The 16911-nt window shown below is 52.0% G+C and overlaps 4 protein-coding genes across 4 annotated transcripts; 3 read left to right on the forward strand and 1 right to left on the reverse strand.

Moving 5' to 3' along the window:
- Positions 1–950: 950 nt before the first annotated feature.
- On the reverse strand, positions 951–1729 carry AYO21_02474 (hypothetical protein; the record flags this gene model as incomplete). Its single annotated transcript, XM_022652452.1, has 4 exons — positions 951–1261; positions 1310–1420; positions 1470–1586; positions 1648–1729. The coding sequence occupies 4 exons, from the start codon at positions 1727–1729 to the stop codon at positions 951–953; spliced, it is 621 nt and encodes a 206-aa protein (XP_022515140.1).
- A 551-nt stretch (positions 1730–2280) lies between these two features.
- AYO21_02475 (hypothetical protein) lies at positions 2281–4159 on the forward strand (the record flags this gene model as incomplete). The annotated part of the gene is made up of 5 exons (XM_022652453.1): positions 2281–2311; positions 2366–2410; positions 2481–2558; positions 2629–2916; positions 2967–4159. 5 exons carry the CDS (start codon positions 2281–2283, stop codon positions 4157–4159), a joined length of 1635 nt encoding a protein of 544 aa, XP_022515141.1.
- Positions 4160–5048: 889 nt separating this feature from the next.
- AYO21_02476 (hypothetical protein) lies at positions 5049–11454 on the forward strand (the record flags this gene model as incomplete). Its single annotated transcript, XM_022652454.1, has 4 exons — positions 5049–5115; positions 5263–6452; positions 6500–9083; positions 9158–11454. 4 exons carry the CDS (start codon positions 5049–5051, stop codon positions 11452–11454), a joined length of 6138 nt encoding a protein of 2045 aa, XP_022515142.1.
- A 659-nt stretch (positions 11455–12113) lies between these two features.
- AYO21_02477 (hypothetical protein) lies at positions 12114–15796 on the forward strand (the record flags this gene model as incomplete). Its single annotated transcript, XM_022652455.1, has 3 exons — positions 12114–12208; positions 12267–14841; positions 14894–15796. 3 exons carry the CDS (start codon positions 12114–12116, stop codon positions 15794–15796), a joined length of 3573 nt encoding a protein of 1190 aa, XP_022515143.1.
- Positions 15797–16911: the final 1115 nt, after the last annotated feature.

Genomic DNA, 16911 nt, shown 5'->3' on the forward strand with positions numbered 1-16911 from the left:
TAGGTATGGGCACAAGGGTAGCGTGTGGATACTAAATCCAAGTCGAGGCCTTTGGATGCGGTCTTCGAGCCCTGTGGAGCGGACTTCAGTGCTGAGACGGTAGTGAGGTACAGGCGCAATTGCTGTAGAGGTGGGAGGCGCTTCAATTCAACAGAATCAAGTCATGCGATCGCGAGAGAGAAAGTTGCCGGCGCGGCCGGGCAATATCAATCAAAGCTCATGGTGGAGCAAGGAAGTATGGAATGTCGCGAGGGTGCGGGCCAGAGAATACGAGGGAATCCGTTAAAGAAGGCGAACAGGTGGAGGATTGGATTTTGGGGGGGGTGGAGTGGGCACGCCGCTCCGGGATGAAACTCTGCGGCACATCAGTGATAATTAATATGCAGCCCAAAACAGCTATCCATTGGTGACTCAGCCTATGTCAAGGATGAGAAGGAGCAGCCTAGAACGATTAAGCTCCTGGTCCCCCGATAAAGATTGTACATATTATCCGTTTCTAGAGATCTTTGGCCCCGGCATCTGGACACGCTAATGCTATAGGTCGGACTCAGCCCGTCTTCCTACTACAGTTCTATCTGCACCCCCCAACTGTTCGTCGACCGCTCATTGTGTCTGTCTCCGTGTCATGGCCATATTTGGAGTAGGGCTGGCGGGACACTGCTCTTGTGTCGGTGGACACTATCAGGGCTGAATACCCCGACTTATGGTCTAGGTAATTGTTGCATCCACTGCCTTCTGGTGTCCTACCACGGCGCAGTTGGTGATCTGGTGGACGATCCAGTCTGCAAAAGTTCCCATTTCCTAATCTGCAGTGAGGGTTGGTCTTTGAGATGCATGTTACCTGTAGCCATCGGCTTGATAAGCACCGCTGTGGTCTTTTTCGGCCAGATTTTCGGTAGCATGTTCGTAAACGCGATACCATCCAAGTTCTGATCACGCCAAGATAGCTCTCAGGTTGGAGGGCTTTTAGGCTCCTGGTACTGAAGCTGGACATCTTTGTCCTTTGCAGCCCTTAGAGTTGCGATCTTATCGTCCAGCACAGCAATTTCCGCTTCAACTCTCAGAAATTTCTCTGAAAGCAAGTCCTCATACTCTTTGTCGGACAGAGATTTCATGGGAGAAAAAGCAGCGAAGCCGTTCTTTAGACGTGATGAGAGCTGGGTAATAGATGTAGTGCCATGCGTGGTATTCAATCCTGCTTGAGTCAGAGCTCCGATCACTCCGAACATGATGCCACCGGTCAAGAGGCTTCCTCGAGGCACTAACTGCTGTCAAAACGTGTTCATTCTGCTTTATTCCCGCCACTCACAGAAGTTTGCAAATACTACTCCTGAACATGAGCCTGCAATGCTACTTGCGGCCATCTTGTGCAGATCATTATCCCGGTTCAAGGCACCTGCCAGCAACACACTCCGGCAATCTGGCAAGACGTGAGCTGATGCAATTTCAAGATTTGGGCTGACACAGACAGAAAAAGGTGGTGCCAGCACAGAACCACTGTGTTGCAGAAAACGCGGTATAGGCCAGTGGATTCGAAGTCTGGATGAGAGTGCCCGCGACGCCGCCGTATGCCGCACCACAAGCTCCTGGTTACCATAGTCAACACATCAGATTGCTGATTGTTCTTTAGATAGTCTCGTGTCCCACCTGTCGCGGCTCCGATGTAGATGGCCGGCACAAATGGCGTCCAGAAGATATCTTTCCCGGCTTTAGGATTTTCCTTGGACATGGCGCATTATATAGCTGTTGGAGCTCCTCACAAGACAAAAGCAAGACAAAAGGAATGGCACCGGCGGCTATCGAGTCCCAGTGAACGGGAACAGATGCGCCTTTGAGGTCAGAAGTGCAGGATCGCGCCAAGCCCCCAATTTGGCACGGCAGATCTAAACCCAAAATGGCATTGAGCGGGTCAAGGAAAGAAATGGCCGGACAAACCTGCCCTGCAGAGTCTCTCCTACCGCCCGCAAATCTTTCAAGGCTTTCGTACACATCCTCTGCGCCGACATCCACGAGGCGCTGCACTTCGTCTCCTATCAAACACCATCAATTCCAGGCTACTGTCTGGTTGGAGTGCGTTCAACGACGTACTTGGACTGTGACATTCGACTCGCATTTTCCAATCCAGCAGGGGACGTACATATTTAGTGCGCCTGCCGATATTTTGCAATCATGGGTATGAGCACATGGTGACAGGGCGACATTTGGCGCACAGCCTGCGCACCTGGTCGTTACGTCAATCTCACTCGCTGACGTGTTATAGCTCCCAAAAAGAACCAAAAAATGTCCCTCGGGACCTTCTTGCAGGACGAGAGTGCGTCCTACTCGTGGTTGGTTGCAGCCGACATCAGTCGCTAACTGTTGGTAGACTATGGTTCTTGGGCCGATGAGATGGAGGATATGCCCCTGCCAAGTAAGCTCAGCGTGTACGAGATGAAAACACAGATGGACAGGGGATGCTGACTGCGTTTGTTTAACAACAGCCTCCGACACACGACCAAGCTATGGGTCTGAACGAAGAGCGTTTAGCACGACTACTGGCATGGGCAACGGCTATCCAGGTCAGTTGTCGCATGTCATATCATTACCGAACAGGACAGAATGCTGACTGTAGACTACCGCCACCCACAGACCGACGAGATACATACCCTGCACGAGAACAACTCCCTCTCCCCACGCAACCCCCTTACACTGCACATCTCGCAAACCTGTCCTTCGATGCCACGCAAGGAGATGTAAATGATTTCTTTAGAGACTGCCAGGTCACAAACGTCCGCATTGTGGAAGACAAACAAGATCGCAAACCCAAGGGCTTCGGTTATGTCGAATTTGCAACACTGGATGGTCTTAAGGCTGCATTGGCTCTCAGTGGCAACAACTTGGCAGGTCGTCAGGTCCGTGTTAGCGTCGCCGAACCGCGTGAGTTATCATTTTGGCCTTTATGAAACTGGGACTGACTGTCTGCGTAGCAAAAGAAAGGCATGAGACCCGCGATTTCAGCGACTGGTCAAGAAAAGGCCCTCTTCCAGAACTGCCGAATCAACGCAGGGTTTCCGACAGGCCAGGAGGTTACGGCGGCCGTAGCTTTGACAACATGTCCGACGCCGGAAGTGAGAGGGGCCACGGGAACGAACGTGGCGCCCGGCGTGGGTTCGGGGACGGAGATGGCAAGGTTCGGGACTTCTCAAATTGGGAAAGAAAAGGACCATTGTCACCGGTCACACCTGGCCCCACGAGTTTAAGGGAGGGTGGGAGACAGGGAAGCAAGGAAGGCTACGGCTTCCGCAAGAATTCGCCGTCCTGGGGCGATGCAAGATCACAGGACGGGTCTCGGCCTCCACGACGTGAATACGCCGAACGACCTCCTCCCGAGAGACAACCGACCGCACCGGAACTTGATAATCAATGGCGCGCTCGCATGAAACCTGATTCTACCAAAGTCCCGACTCCCGAAGCCAGCGAGCCCTCTTCTCCTGCCGCGCCGCCGGCTCCAGCAACCAGACCGAAATTGAATCTGCAGAAGAGAACTGTTTCCGAGACGGACCCCGTGGCATCGCCTGCTGCGATTTCCGATGTTAAATCCAGCCCGTTTGGAGCAGCTCGTCCAGTCGATACGGCATCTAAAGAGAAGGAAGTCGAAGAAAAGCGCCAGCTTGCTCTTCGACAGAAAAGGGAGGCGGAGGAAAAAGCAAAGGCTGACAAGGCCGAGGAAAAGAAATTGGCAAAGGAGAAAGCTGAGGTGGACAAGGAGCGGGTCAAGGAAACGCCTAGCAAAGAGACCAAGGAACCCAAGGAGCCCAAGGAGTCTGCTGCTGCCAAAGAAAATGGCGAGGACACGGCCCAATCTACGCCGAAGTTTGATATTCTGCGTCGTGCTGACTCGGGCATGAACGATATGGTTGCGGATGACGAAAATGACGAGGAGGCGGAAGAACGGCCTCAGCCGACAGACGACAAAGCAGTCAAACCCAAGGAAATCGTGCAGACCCCAACGTCGGCGAAGGCCAATGGTTCTTGGAGGAACGCACCGTCTGCCCAACCCCAACCCCCCGCTACCAGCACTGCTACAGAACTGGAAGAGGACGGCTGGAGCACAGTGTCCAAGCCGCAAAAGCAACGCAACCAGCGACGATACGGTCCGTCGAGAGGAGCGGCGTCCTGAGAAAATATCAGAGTTGCCACTCCAGGGCCGTGCGAACGATCATGCAGCACATGCTGTAGCTGAAGTTTGTTGTGCGGTCTTTTGTACATCTACTCGCCTCTCACCATATCTGGCCGACCTGCAGTTTTCAAAGTACAGTCGGTGTGGGAAGGCGGATCTCGGCAATTTTGGCTATTCTCCAGTCTTCGCACCTGTTCCCAAAAATTCCAGGGATCGGGAGTCTGCTTGCTTTGTCCAGCATGGAGGAGTTTGGGCAGGAGAAGGGTCTGGAACTGTAGCCAGAGAAAGTCTGATAAGGATGGGATCGCGGCTCCGGAAAAACATGATTTGGAGAGACAGTCTCTCGACTCGCACTCGTGTCTTCACTCAAGGCTGGCCAAATACGACAGACCACATCGCCTTTTAGATGGCTCATAGAACAAGTATTGCTTTCAGGGTGTGTGTTCGTCCTCTGTCCTCTCTGTCCCCTGCACCCACAGCATGCACGTGTCACAGCGCCTACCTTGAATGGCACTGTTAGTCAGAAGAGGCCCCCAGTCCAAATGCTTCATCTGCAATTGACTCCTACACTGTCATCGCCACTGGTGAGTCGCCTGCCCAGTGCTACCTAGGAAGATACCATGTGCCTCGTTAGTTGGGTGCGTCGGTACTCAAGTGCTCTAGATGGATCAGATCACGTGCTATCACCAATATCAGGAAAGTGAGACGAGGTACAATGTGGACCAATCAGTGGGAAACAAAAAATATGCCAAGGCCACAGCCAAAAAGTGTAGTCACTGGATCTCGAACATGTGAGTGAAAAAAAAAGTGACCAAAGCAAACACTCTTGGTCTCTAGCGACCAGATTCTCTGCCAACCCTTCACCCAGTCATGAGATGGGGTACAGACGATGGCGAAGGGCCTGGACGACTTGATCGAGTTTCTGCTCGAGGAGATTGCCGTCAGTGGAAGTCGAGGTCAGTTTGATTTTCGCGACTCATTTTCCCCCTCCAAACCTGCATGATCCGAGGTTCCTGGTGGCGATGGGTTCCAACTTCACTTTCAACCACTGGATCCGCCCCACATCTATCCATCAACGAATGCTAACTCAAGTCTACGCGTAGGTGTTACTATCCGTGATGTTGCTCACTTCATCTCTTCATTCTACAACGACCTGGAAGATAACTCACGACCCAATGTCCCCGTTGAGCACATTGAACCAAGCCCTCCGGTTACAGTTGATTTCCCCCTACTTTCCAAGATCTGGTCCTGGTTAGGTCGGCATCCTGATGTCTCTATCGGTGAAGATAGAAGGTACAACAAGACATCGTTGACGGAGATTGAGATTCAATTTCCGAATTACATCGACCTTGGTCTCAGTGGCAGGCAAATACCCGCTGAGGACGGTGCCGACTCGGACGGGTCAGAGCAACCCGGCACAACACCAACGAAGCAACCAAGACTTCAGAAACCCCGTGCTACTAAGGGCCCACGGATCTCTGTTAGCGAGACGCGAATCTGGCAAGCGATATGCGGTCATCCGCCAGACCTCAGCAAGGTTGTACCTCTTGAGTTCGAACTCTTGTCTCATATTGCGGCAGCAAGGTCAACTGGAATTTTACAAGGAGACCTTGTGAGAGCATCTGGCCAGGACAAACGCTCTGTACCTAAGCGGACGGACTCCCTACAAAGCAAAGGCTACATCACAAAGGAAATCGTTTTTCGCCACGGTACTCGGACAAGTCGACTGACGCTGAGAAAGTTCGCCCTACAAAATGCAGCAGACGCTGAGCCGTTCCATAAGCTCCATAGCCTCCCACAACGTGGTTCAACTTTGCGAGATGTCGTCCGCAGGATTTTTGATGTGCTGGAAGACCGCAAGCTTATATCTCAAACAAGTCTGGCAGAAGAACTGAGCCTGGGGTCTTCGGGGGAGTCCGCCATCCTTTCCAAGATCATCCGTCGGCTCGAGAAGCTGAAGTGTATCAAGAGAGTCCGAACTGCTGTCGGACCTTCTGCAACCTCTGATGACCTACGACATTTCGTTCAACTGGTGCGTCGTGCCGGCGCAGTGGACCTGGATAATTTCGACACAGAGATATTGTCTTTGAGCCAGACAGTTGAGGAGTTGGCATCCACTTACGACCGCAAAGACCGCAACAATAGTCCCCTCGAAGTTCCAGCCGCCGAGGAGGAAGATGACGAGTCCGACGAAGCTGTCTATAAACCTGCCAGGTGGAACCCTGACCGCTTAATGCCTAATGTTATGGTTGATGCCGTACGACTTGCGGGTCAAGAGGGTCTGACGAATCTGGTAAGTCCATGTAATTCCCCAAGTCTGCCACAATACTAACAGTGCAGAATGCACGTAAAATGATTACTGGCGACTTTGTGCGCCGTCAGCTAGAGTCTCTGTTACTCCGACTTTCATGCGAATCACTCATCATGCAGCCGCAACATTTGTGCCACTTGGCCATCGTCCGGACCACCGTGAGACAGGAAGGGGTCACGCAGTATGTCCATTACTCGTGGGATACCTTTCTACAAAAGGCTACAGACCACCATCTCGACGTTTCCGATATCCCAGGTGCTGGTCAGATGATGAAGAGGCCTGCAGGCAATGACGCTGGCTCCGAGGTCGACCACCAGAACTCCCTTCATTTTGATGTTGATGAGTTCGGGTTTCCGGTGCAACCCCCTTTGGCTCTGCAGCTGCGCCACGGCCAGGCTACCTTTTTCGAGTTAATAAAGGCAGCTGCCGCTGGAGATGTCAAACAGCGCAATGGGGAGCCTGCCATTGTTAAGCACGGGATGAAGATGGCTCTTACAACACGCGACAAGTCGACAGCCGTGTCCAGCACGCCAAACTGGGTTCCTAACCGGTTGTCTCACCAGCCACAGCAGCCTACAGGACAACCGCTAAAACGCCGCAGAAATTCAGGTGATGAGAAGACAACAATTGGCCGTCCTCGCAAATACATGCGGGGCACGGAAAAGTTCTGGCGGATGCAATTCAAGCAGGCAAGACTGGATGCTGGCACGAGTTCTGACAGTCTTACAAAGGGAATCGCCCAAAATCCCTCGGCCGTTGCTTTACATACCCGACGCCCAGCAGGTTTCGATGAAGCACTAGTCCAGGCCCTGGAGGCCAGATTGCCGATCCCCATGCATCCGGAAGACATCAACGAGGACTGGGTCCGTTCGACAAAAACCATGATAGATCGTTCTTCAGAGGGCATCTATATATCTCCCAAAGGGTTTCGCTCCGACAACAGCCAGAAAGTAGCGCAGATCATGATTGTAAAAACTCCGCGGCTGAAATCACTCGACTTCAACGAGAGGGACGTCATCCATCCATTTCGCTTCCTCTCTTCTAGCGCATCCCATAGCTTCCCGTTCCGAAGATACTACCCCAATCTCCCACCCTGGAGTCAAGCAGCGCCAGGTGCGCCAAAATCATCGAAGCGCCAGGCTAGAAGGGCACTCAGCAAGGTCGAACAGAAGGGGAAAACAGGCCCTAGATTGGGCGTTTTCTATGAAAGCCCGCGCCTGCAGGCGCCACAGGCTCCTGAACTTCCAAAGGCCGGCGATGTTCAGCTACAGGTAAACGTGTCCATGGACACTACCGACGAAGAAACCGGACCTCTCCGTGAAAGCACTTTGTTGCCTAGAGACTCATCACCCGCATCGATGAATGAGGTCGTCTCTCCCAAGGACGTGAGAATTGGAATTGTGCAGGCCGAAGGAGGTTCGCAACAGAGCAATCAAGAACGAGACCGCAGCTCAGTGACACCGGTGGCTCCAAGCTCGAGGCCGACCACCACCGAAACCCCTCGTATCAGACCTTCCAGAAATCGGAGGTTAACCCGCAAAGCCATCGAATCTCGGAATTCGGATCAGCCCTACTCCCAGCTGCCTGATATCCTTTCTGAAGCTCCGAAAGTCCCATTCGATGTATGTGCAGCAGACTCTGGAATCCAAAATGAGACATCCCTTGATCAAGAACCTGAAGCATTCAGTGCAGAGGCAGTGTCACATTCTATAGACCACTCGCCCACAAAGGAGCGCTCCGCAGATATCCCAGACTCAGATACACAGAAGACACAAACCCCTCACCATGCACAGCATCCCATTCCCAGTGCCGCAGAAAGGGATGTTGATGCGAGTTCCAGCGTTGGCGAGACAGCAGTCACGAGAATGCCTGCGGTCGAAAATGACATCACCGAGAAGCCAGCTACACTGGCTATCTTAGAGGGAATCTCCGAAGTTGCCACAACCAGAAGTCCCTCTGTGGCTGAGCGGGCGCAAGAGAGCCATCATGTCGCAGAAGAGATGGACAATGTGCAACAGAAAAGCTCCTTCCCATCTGAGGCCGACACCAGACAACGAGTCTTAAAGGCAAGTAGAGCAAGAACTGAGTCTGTTGACACAGGCGACTCTGAAGAGGAACCACAGCCAAAGAACCGACAAAGTCAAGGAAAACAGCGCTATTTCGACGGTGCCAAGGCACTCTTTCGGAGAATAGTCCTTCAACTGATTCAGGAGACATCAGGGGTCGTGCCAAATGATCCGCCAACGCTCAAACGCATCTCGTTACCTCGCTGGCAGGAGGCTGGAGGGCAAGGTCGACCCTTGCTTAAAACAATCAAGACTGCAATCAAATCCTTGACCGAATCTCGGAGACTAAAACAGGTCATTTTCACATTCCGAGCGAAGTCTGGGCTTATGGTTAAGCGGTCAATCATCTTCCTGCCGCATATCGACCCTTTGTCTCAGGCGGTCGAAGACATGAAACAGAATATTATCAACGCAGAACCAACTGACTATGTCCCGCCTGAGTGGCGGGTTGAAGGCTATCGCATTCCCCTCGTCAATAAAAGGCTCCGAGCAGAACGCCTGAAGTCGAAGAGCGACGGCCCAGAAGACGACGCGCATCGACGGCAGCGTCAGACGGAACCATTGCCTCCGCCGCCAGTCAGCGCGAGGGGAGCCATACGGAAACAGCCACACCGTCTCCAGTTGTAATGCCAGAAACTCCGGCAACGGCTTTCCTCACGCTCAAAGTTCCAGCATTGGGTTCACTTCCAGTTGTGCATCTCCATAAGTGGAGGGCAGAGTGTCCAGTAAGTGCTTTACGCTCCGATACCTCCGATGCGAATCCGTGGAAATCGAGCGCGTTCCGACCCGTACGGCGGCGCCGGAGAGTGGAACAACAAGCCACAAAGACAAATGGACGTTCAATCATATGGCGAAATTTCCCATCCTCATTGGAAGATATCCTGCAGCTTCCTGCTCTCAAGTTGGACTACGATGCCTTTCAAGCCGACGATCCTGACTGGCAACGTTTTGCTTGTGAGGTCGAGGGGGTTCGCGCCTGGGAAGAACAAGAGCCCGAGGTGGCTCTGTCGAAGCGCTCTAAGTTCGCTTTCATCAATCATTTGGTCCCAGGCGCCTTGTATGCAGGGTCAGTCGTTCCCTTGTCTGTTGAATTTAGTAAGATTGTCAAGTTCGACAAAGATGGAGTCGAGTTTGAGGTTGCATATCCTCCTGACAGATCATGGCCAGCATTTGTGAACGCCCTAAATGCACCTCCCAATATTACTTCCCGAATCGCAGCGCTCGACGAGACAGAGTTGATATCGGCGCCACCTTCTTCCCCAAAGCGTCGCATTCGGCGATCCAACAGACCGTCCAAGCGCGTGCTGTCAGAAGATGACCACGGCTTCGTCCGCCTACCGGCACCTAAACGCCGCAGGAAAACGGCACAGGGTCTATACTCGGCACCATCGAGACGGACTGGAATACTAGCTCTGAGTGCTACACGCCAAAAGCTTCCTCGAGGTGCCAAGTGGCTGCAGACTATGCCAGAGGAAATGATTTATCGCATTGCCATTGCTGTCATTGTTGTTCGGACTTTAGCTGGCGGTATGCAAAGTTTTATCAACTGGCAAATTGTCATGACGCTGTTTCCGGAGCAAAAAGAAGAAGTTATCAAAGCTCGGTGGAACATATTATCAACAAGATACAGTTCCGACATACAAAATCTCACGGGTGACTTTCAGTCGAAATACTTGGACGCGCTACAAGCGGGCGAGGTAGTGTCGGTCACCTTTGATGACATTGGAACCACAGATTGGGACGCCATTGTCGAGTGGGCTTTAAAGAGCCTCGACCATTTCAACTTGAGGCGGATTGCACACCTTCCAGCTGACCGAGATGATTTGCTGGATCGCTATACCGTGGAGTTTACCCAACCCAAATACTCTCACAACCTCATTTGGGGGAACAGCACGACCAATGTCAAGGAAGAAGTTGCTAGGTCAGCTGTTTTCGCCACATGCGCTGATTCGACTATGCAACCCGGTATCCTTCGTTATCAACATGACTTCGAAGTTGAGATGGCTGCGCCGGCCCTCCGCGTGGCCAAATCATGGGTACTCGCCACCATTTTCACCCCAGAATCAGTGTTCGATGCGGCATTGGCCCAGACCAAGCTCTCCTCCCTTGGCTCAGACCAGTTTGAATGTGACGCACTCCTTTCACGTGTATTGAAATTGCTCCAAGACGAGAAGATCATACAACGGAAGCAGAGTCATCAGCCACTGGAGCAAGGATTGCGTGTGCGCACATGGGAACCCCATAGGAAGTTCTTTGAGCGATTCGAGGAACGTTGTATGGTCACTCCCGAAGGGCTGCGTCGTGCCGTCAAATACAAAACAGAAATTCTTGACCGGGGGTTTGCTGAGAGACATAGTATCGTGATCGACAAAGAGGCAGTTGTACCTGACGGTGAGATGTTGGCAGTATTGAACTTGATAGCGGCGGGACGGATCAAGGTCCGACCAGGTGCGGACTTGCCCAAGACTCGCTACGGCCTGGATCACGAGCGAATAGGGTACCGAACCAAAAACCTGGACAAGAAGTTGCTAGGCTTCAGCATTGAGATCACGCCGACAACGGAGTATTTGTTGGGAGGTCCTTTGTCGGGCGAATTTGGAATACGCCAGGTCCCCGTCCCACGGGGCCAGGCAGATGAACCTATGGGCTCAGTTCCATTGTGGGTCGATATTCATGGAAATGTGCAGGTGTCACTTTGGCACAAGCTTCTTGTGGGTGTGCTCGGGTTTGTCTCACAAATGCCGGGCGTGACTGCCTCACACATCTCAAGGGCTTTTGGTTTTGTGCCTGATGAAGTTGAGGTGGAGTTGATCATGCAGTGGTGTGCACAATCTGGATTCGCAAAGATGGACCCTCGAACGAAGGGATATGAGACATTGGAGTGGTGGTGGCTGTGTGTTGACGAGGCTGGCGCATAAGGGGAGATATAGGTTGATCAATTCTTTGGGTTGACGTGTATTGTGGGCGAACTGTGACAAATACGCAGCGTTGGCGTTGTTCAAGACCAACAGGACAATAGGCATGAACGGTATTGATGGGATAGGAGTTCTGGGAACAGGAGTGCGCAGCTATTTCTTGTAGCGCAGGATGTTCGGTGTGGTGGCCAATGGTCTTTTGGTGGACAAAGGAGGGCGACTTGCACATGTAACAATCTCGTATTCGTGAAGATGCGCATCTTCAGGCGCTCTTGTACATTATTGTATATCACGAAGATACCGGAGATCTCTCTGGCAGTTTACATTCCCACAGCAATCTATGTCTATAACCCGTTAATGGTCGTGCACCAGTATGTCTTCCAAACAGTTTCCCCGCATCCGCAAGATGCGCTTCTCCAAGTCTACGGACCATTCAGCAACTCACCTTGACGGACATTCACCCACGGGCATCCAACAATCCACTCACAATCCCCGGAGGCTCGAGGCTGAGGCTTCGACCCTGCAACAATTACGCCTTCGCGACTAATCTTGAGATTCTCCAGTGTCTTTCAAACCACTCGTTATCGGAGCCTGGCCGCGGGAGATGAGGTGCAATTGTGCTGCCCCTCCAACAGATCACGACTTCTTAACCAAGATTCACAATGTCTTATATTGTTCCAATACACCCTCCTAGCGGTGTACGCCATGCCATCAAGCTGAATTTCCTAGAGCCTGGCGTTGACACCCTTATTGTCGCGTGAGTACACTTCCAATCCCTCCGCGCCGATAGGCTATGCGCTAAAGGCATGATCTAGGAAAGCGAATCGACTCCAGATCTTCGAGCAAGGACCGGAAGGCTTGAGCCTGCTACACACGAAGACCGTCTATGGCTACGTTACCATCCTCGAGAAGCTCCGTCCGGAGTCTTCCAAGACCGACCACCTTTTCGTCGGAACCGATCGCTATCAATATTTCACTTGTTCATGGAATGCGCAGACAAAACAGTTGCAAACAGAGCAGAGCTATGTGGATCTGGCAGACAAAGTCCTGCGCAGCTCGCAAGAGTCGGACAGGTGCCACGTGGATCCTACACGGCGGTACATGACATTGGAACTATATGACGGAGTAATATCAGTCCTGCCCTTTATCCAGCCTTCCAACAAACGGGTCAAAAGAGAAAGCACTTCCAACACTCAGGTCGGGGCTCTTGGCGAGCCGGTTCAGGTCAGGATCGAAGAGTTGTTGACAAGGTCATCGGCCTTTTTGGAAATGGATCCCGACTCAAAAGACAATCCGAGGCTGGCCATCCTGTGGGAAGACAACTTGGAGAATCCACGGCTGGTGATAAGAGAGCTCAAATACCGGACTGGTGGAGAGCAGGCATCTGCGGATTTGGAGAGAGTGGCCGAACTAAAGGGTGACCAACTCGACAAAGGCGTGAGCCATCTCATACCCGTCCCCGTTCCGTACGGAGGCTTCCTGATTCTAGGCGACCATGCCATCCGTTACGTCGACCGCGATTTGACAAATGTCATCACACAGCCCTTAGATGACGACTCGACGATATGGACGTGCTGGACCAACGTTGATGACCGACGATGGCTTCTTGCTGATGACTACGGCAAATTGTTCTTCTTGATGATTGAGACAAGCTTTTCCGAAGTGATATCATGGAGACTCGACCCTGTCGGTGTGACCTCGAAGGCTTCTTCCTTGATATATCTTGACGAAGGCTACGTCTTTATCGGATCACATGCGGGCGACTCGCAGGTTGTGCACATCGAGGAGGAAGGGGTCCGTATCGTACAGACATTCGCCAACATCGCCCCTATTCTAGATTTCACCATCATGGATCTGGGTCGAGGTGCCGAAGGGGGCGCAACCCCCGAGTTCTCATCTGGCCAAGCTAGGATAGTGACAGCCTCTGGTGCCTGGCAGGATGGTACCATTCGGAGTGTCAGAAGTGGTGTCGGTCTGGAGGAGATTGGCACAATTGGCGAGCTGTCTCATATTATCGACTTATGGGGCTTGAGCTCAACAGGGCTGGACAGTACGCAGGATACCCTGCTTGTGTCCTTCGTCAATGAGACGCGAATATTCCAATTCGATGCAGAAGCCTCAGTTGAAGAAGTTGACGACTTCCACCACCTCGAACTCTCCCAGCCAACTCTTCTCGCGACGAATCTTCCGGATCGAAAGCTCGTTCAGGTTTACGAGACCGGATTTCGGATCACAGATCTTGAATCGGACATGTTAACATTGGAATGGAAACCGCCCGATTCCGCAGCAAAAATAACAGCTGCCAGTGCTAATTCGGTCCATCTTCTTCTGGTGGAAGGTGGCCACACTCTCCACGTCTTCCACGTCGCCACCAGTGACGCGAAACCCACCGTCTCAAAGACCTTCCCACCAAACTCACAGATATCAGGTGTAACAGTCCCAGATACACAGAGTAATGTCTGTATTGTCTCGTTCTGGCAAACAGCCTCTGTTGCCATTCTTGACCTACACTCCCTCGACACCCTACAATCACAAATGGTTGGCACCCCTGGGACGGACATCCCACGTTCTATCCTGGTCGCCAACGTCCTCCCTGATGCTCCCCTGACTGTGTTCGTTGCAATGGCCGACGGCACAGTCTTGTCATATTCCTTCGACCCCTTGAAGAATGCTCTGTCCGGGATGACGAAGATTTTACTGGGAACTGAACCAGTTTTCTTCAAACGACTACCAAAGGATAACCAATCGGGCTTGTCCAACATATTCGCTTCATGCGAGCAACCCTCCCTGATATATTCCTCCGAAGGTCGCATTGTCTATTCTGCCGTAAACGCTGATAGTGCTTCTCGTGTGTGCAGTTTCAATTCCGAGGCATATCCCTCGGCCATCGCTATAGCAACTCCAAGCGAGCTCAAGCTGGCCTTGATCGGCACGGAGAGAACGACTCAATTGCAGACGCTTCGAATTCGCGAAACAGTGAGATGTCTCACCTACGAGCCCAAGGCCAAAATGTTCGCGATGGGGTGCGTCAGCCGAGCCATTGAAGACGGCGCGGAAGTAACGATGAGCTCGGTTAAGATCGCAGACGAGGTGAGTTTCAAGGAATTACACTCGGTCGATCTACAAGATCAAGAATTGGTGGAGTGTATCATTACAACGGGCTCTTTCGAACCGGAGAATGAATCCCGTGCCTACGGGGAGATGTTTGTGGTAGGGACAAGCCTTCTTGAGGAGAGTGAATCTGGTGAAGAGTGCCCGAAGGGACGGATACTCGTCTACGAGGTCAACAAAGAAAACAAGTTGAAGGAAGTTACTCAAATCAAGGTCAAAGGCGCATGTAGAAGTCTCGCCATGTGCGAGGGCAAGATTGTGGCGGGCCTAGTGAAGACGGTGAGTCTTTTATCATTGCGTTGTAGACTCTGCGGCTGACTGGTCTGTTCAGGTTGTTCTTTACGGGCTTGTGCCATCATCAACACGAGGAGATCACTCGCTCAGACTGGAGAAGCTGGCCGCATACCGCACATCAACGAACCCGCTATCTCTAGCTGTCATGCCCGCCACTCCCAGAGGACCGGCCTCAATCGCCGTTGCAGATCTGATGAAATCTCTGTCCATCCTTCACGTCAAGCATGATGCGTCTTCCTCAACAGGCTACACTCTGCAGGAAATATCTCGCCATTTTGCTACACTCTGGTCTTCAGCCACTGCGGCAATAATGGAAAACGAATGGGTTGTTGCCGACATGGAAGGTAATCTAACCATGCTCCGTCAGGCTAAAGACGGCAGTGGAACTAGTGGCTTCAACCGCCGGCTCGAAGTTACGGGAGAATTCCGACTGGGGGAAGTAGTCAATAAAATTGTCCCTCTGACACTCACTCCAGCACCACCAAAAGAAAACGGAAACAAGGAGATCGAGTTTTCAAATTCAGATGGACGGCGTTACGACCGTACGAAGGAGTCTGCTGCTTCGAAGATTCTGCGTGAGGGACCGATTGTTACTCCGCGGGCGTTCCTGGCGACCATCGAGGGCGCGATATACATGCTTGCAACCATCAATCCGGCTTTTATGAACGTGCTGTTGACGTTACAGTCCACACTGGCGAATCGAGTACAAGCCCCAGGCTATATGCCTTGGAGCAAATTCCGAGCACTGAAGACTGAGGTTTCGGAGAAGGATGAGCCGTTTAGAGTTGTGGACGGAGAGATGTTGGAGCAGGCGCTGTTGAGCATAGGCGACGATGAACTGGAGGGAGTTATAAGAGAAGCTGGACTGGCGGAGGGGCAGCTGGGGGTGACTGTACAGGAGGTTAGAGGATGGGGAGAAGAGCTCAGGCGATTGTGCTAGACAAGCACGTTTGTACCATGGATTCATTGGAGGACGAGAAATACCCTGGTTCTTGTGCAGTTTCATGATTTCTTCTCCCTAGTGCGGTTGTCGGGTATCGGTTGGAAATTTGGGACATCAGGGAACAGGAAGACATGCTAGAATATCAAGAGCGCCATCTTTGTCTGGGGATGAGACCGATGACGGGTTGCGGCGTTGATTTTGCAAGAATTGCCAAGCCCCGAATTCAACGAGGCCTGCAGCCTTCCGCTCCGCTCCGCCATGTCAACAAAACCCGGAAACTCTTGGCATTGTCACGACCTCCGTATCCTCTTTCATGTACAACAATAAGGCGGGAAGGTGAAACAGAACAACCAAGGACAGGATAAGCGACGCTCGCTGCACTGGCACGCACGGGACTCTGCAGTTGGGAACAATGAGGTTTGCGGAAAATTGGAAACAATCCCCAAAGGCTCAAACAGACACCCGGCAAGTCGACCGGGACAATTTCACTTCATCTCAAGCCTTTACCTGCCCAAGAGCGCATTGAGGGCTCCGCTTGGCATGAGGAGGCTGGTGTGAGAACAATTAACAACAATAGGAACAATAGGATGTGTGGTCTCTCAGTTCACTTCACTTCTGTTCTGTTCTGTTCTGCGCCGCTGTGCTGCGCACCAAAACCCATTGAAACAATAGGGCGGCAGGGCGCAATTCACTTGCACGGGAGTCACAAGAGCTCCCAGCCACCTGCAAGCAAGTCTATTGTTCTCATTCACATTCACATTCACTGTCACTGGCAGAGTCAATGGCATTTGCATTGGCATTGTCAATGCAATTGATAAAAACCTGAATAGAATCAATCAAGCAATCAAGCAATCAATCAATTAATCAATCAATAGACAGTATCTCTTCTCTCCCCCCTGCGTCTTCTCAAGCCGCTGTGTCTTTCATAAACGCCTCTCCATCTCTCGCCTACCTGCTCAAGCGATTGATTCTTGCCATTCCACATCTCATAACATATGTTGGAAAATCATTGATCATTCTCACTTCTCCATTGAAAGCCTCATAGCCCTCTGCATACCTCTGCATTGAGAGATCATCCTCACTTCCTCACCACTTCTCTCCTCCTCGCTCTT

This window comes from Fonsecaea monophora (genome assembly GCF_001642475.1).
Source record: "Fonsecaea monophora strain CBS 269.37 chromosome Unknown Scaff11, whole genome shotgun sequence".
Taxonomy (NCBI): Eukaryota; Fungi; Ascomycota; class Eurotiomycetes; order Chaetothyriales; family Herpotrichiellaceae; genus Fonsecaea; species Fonsecaea monophora.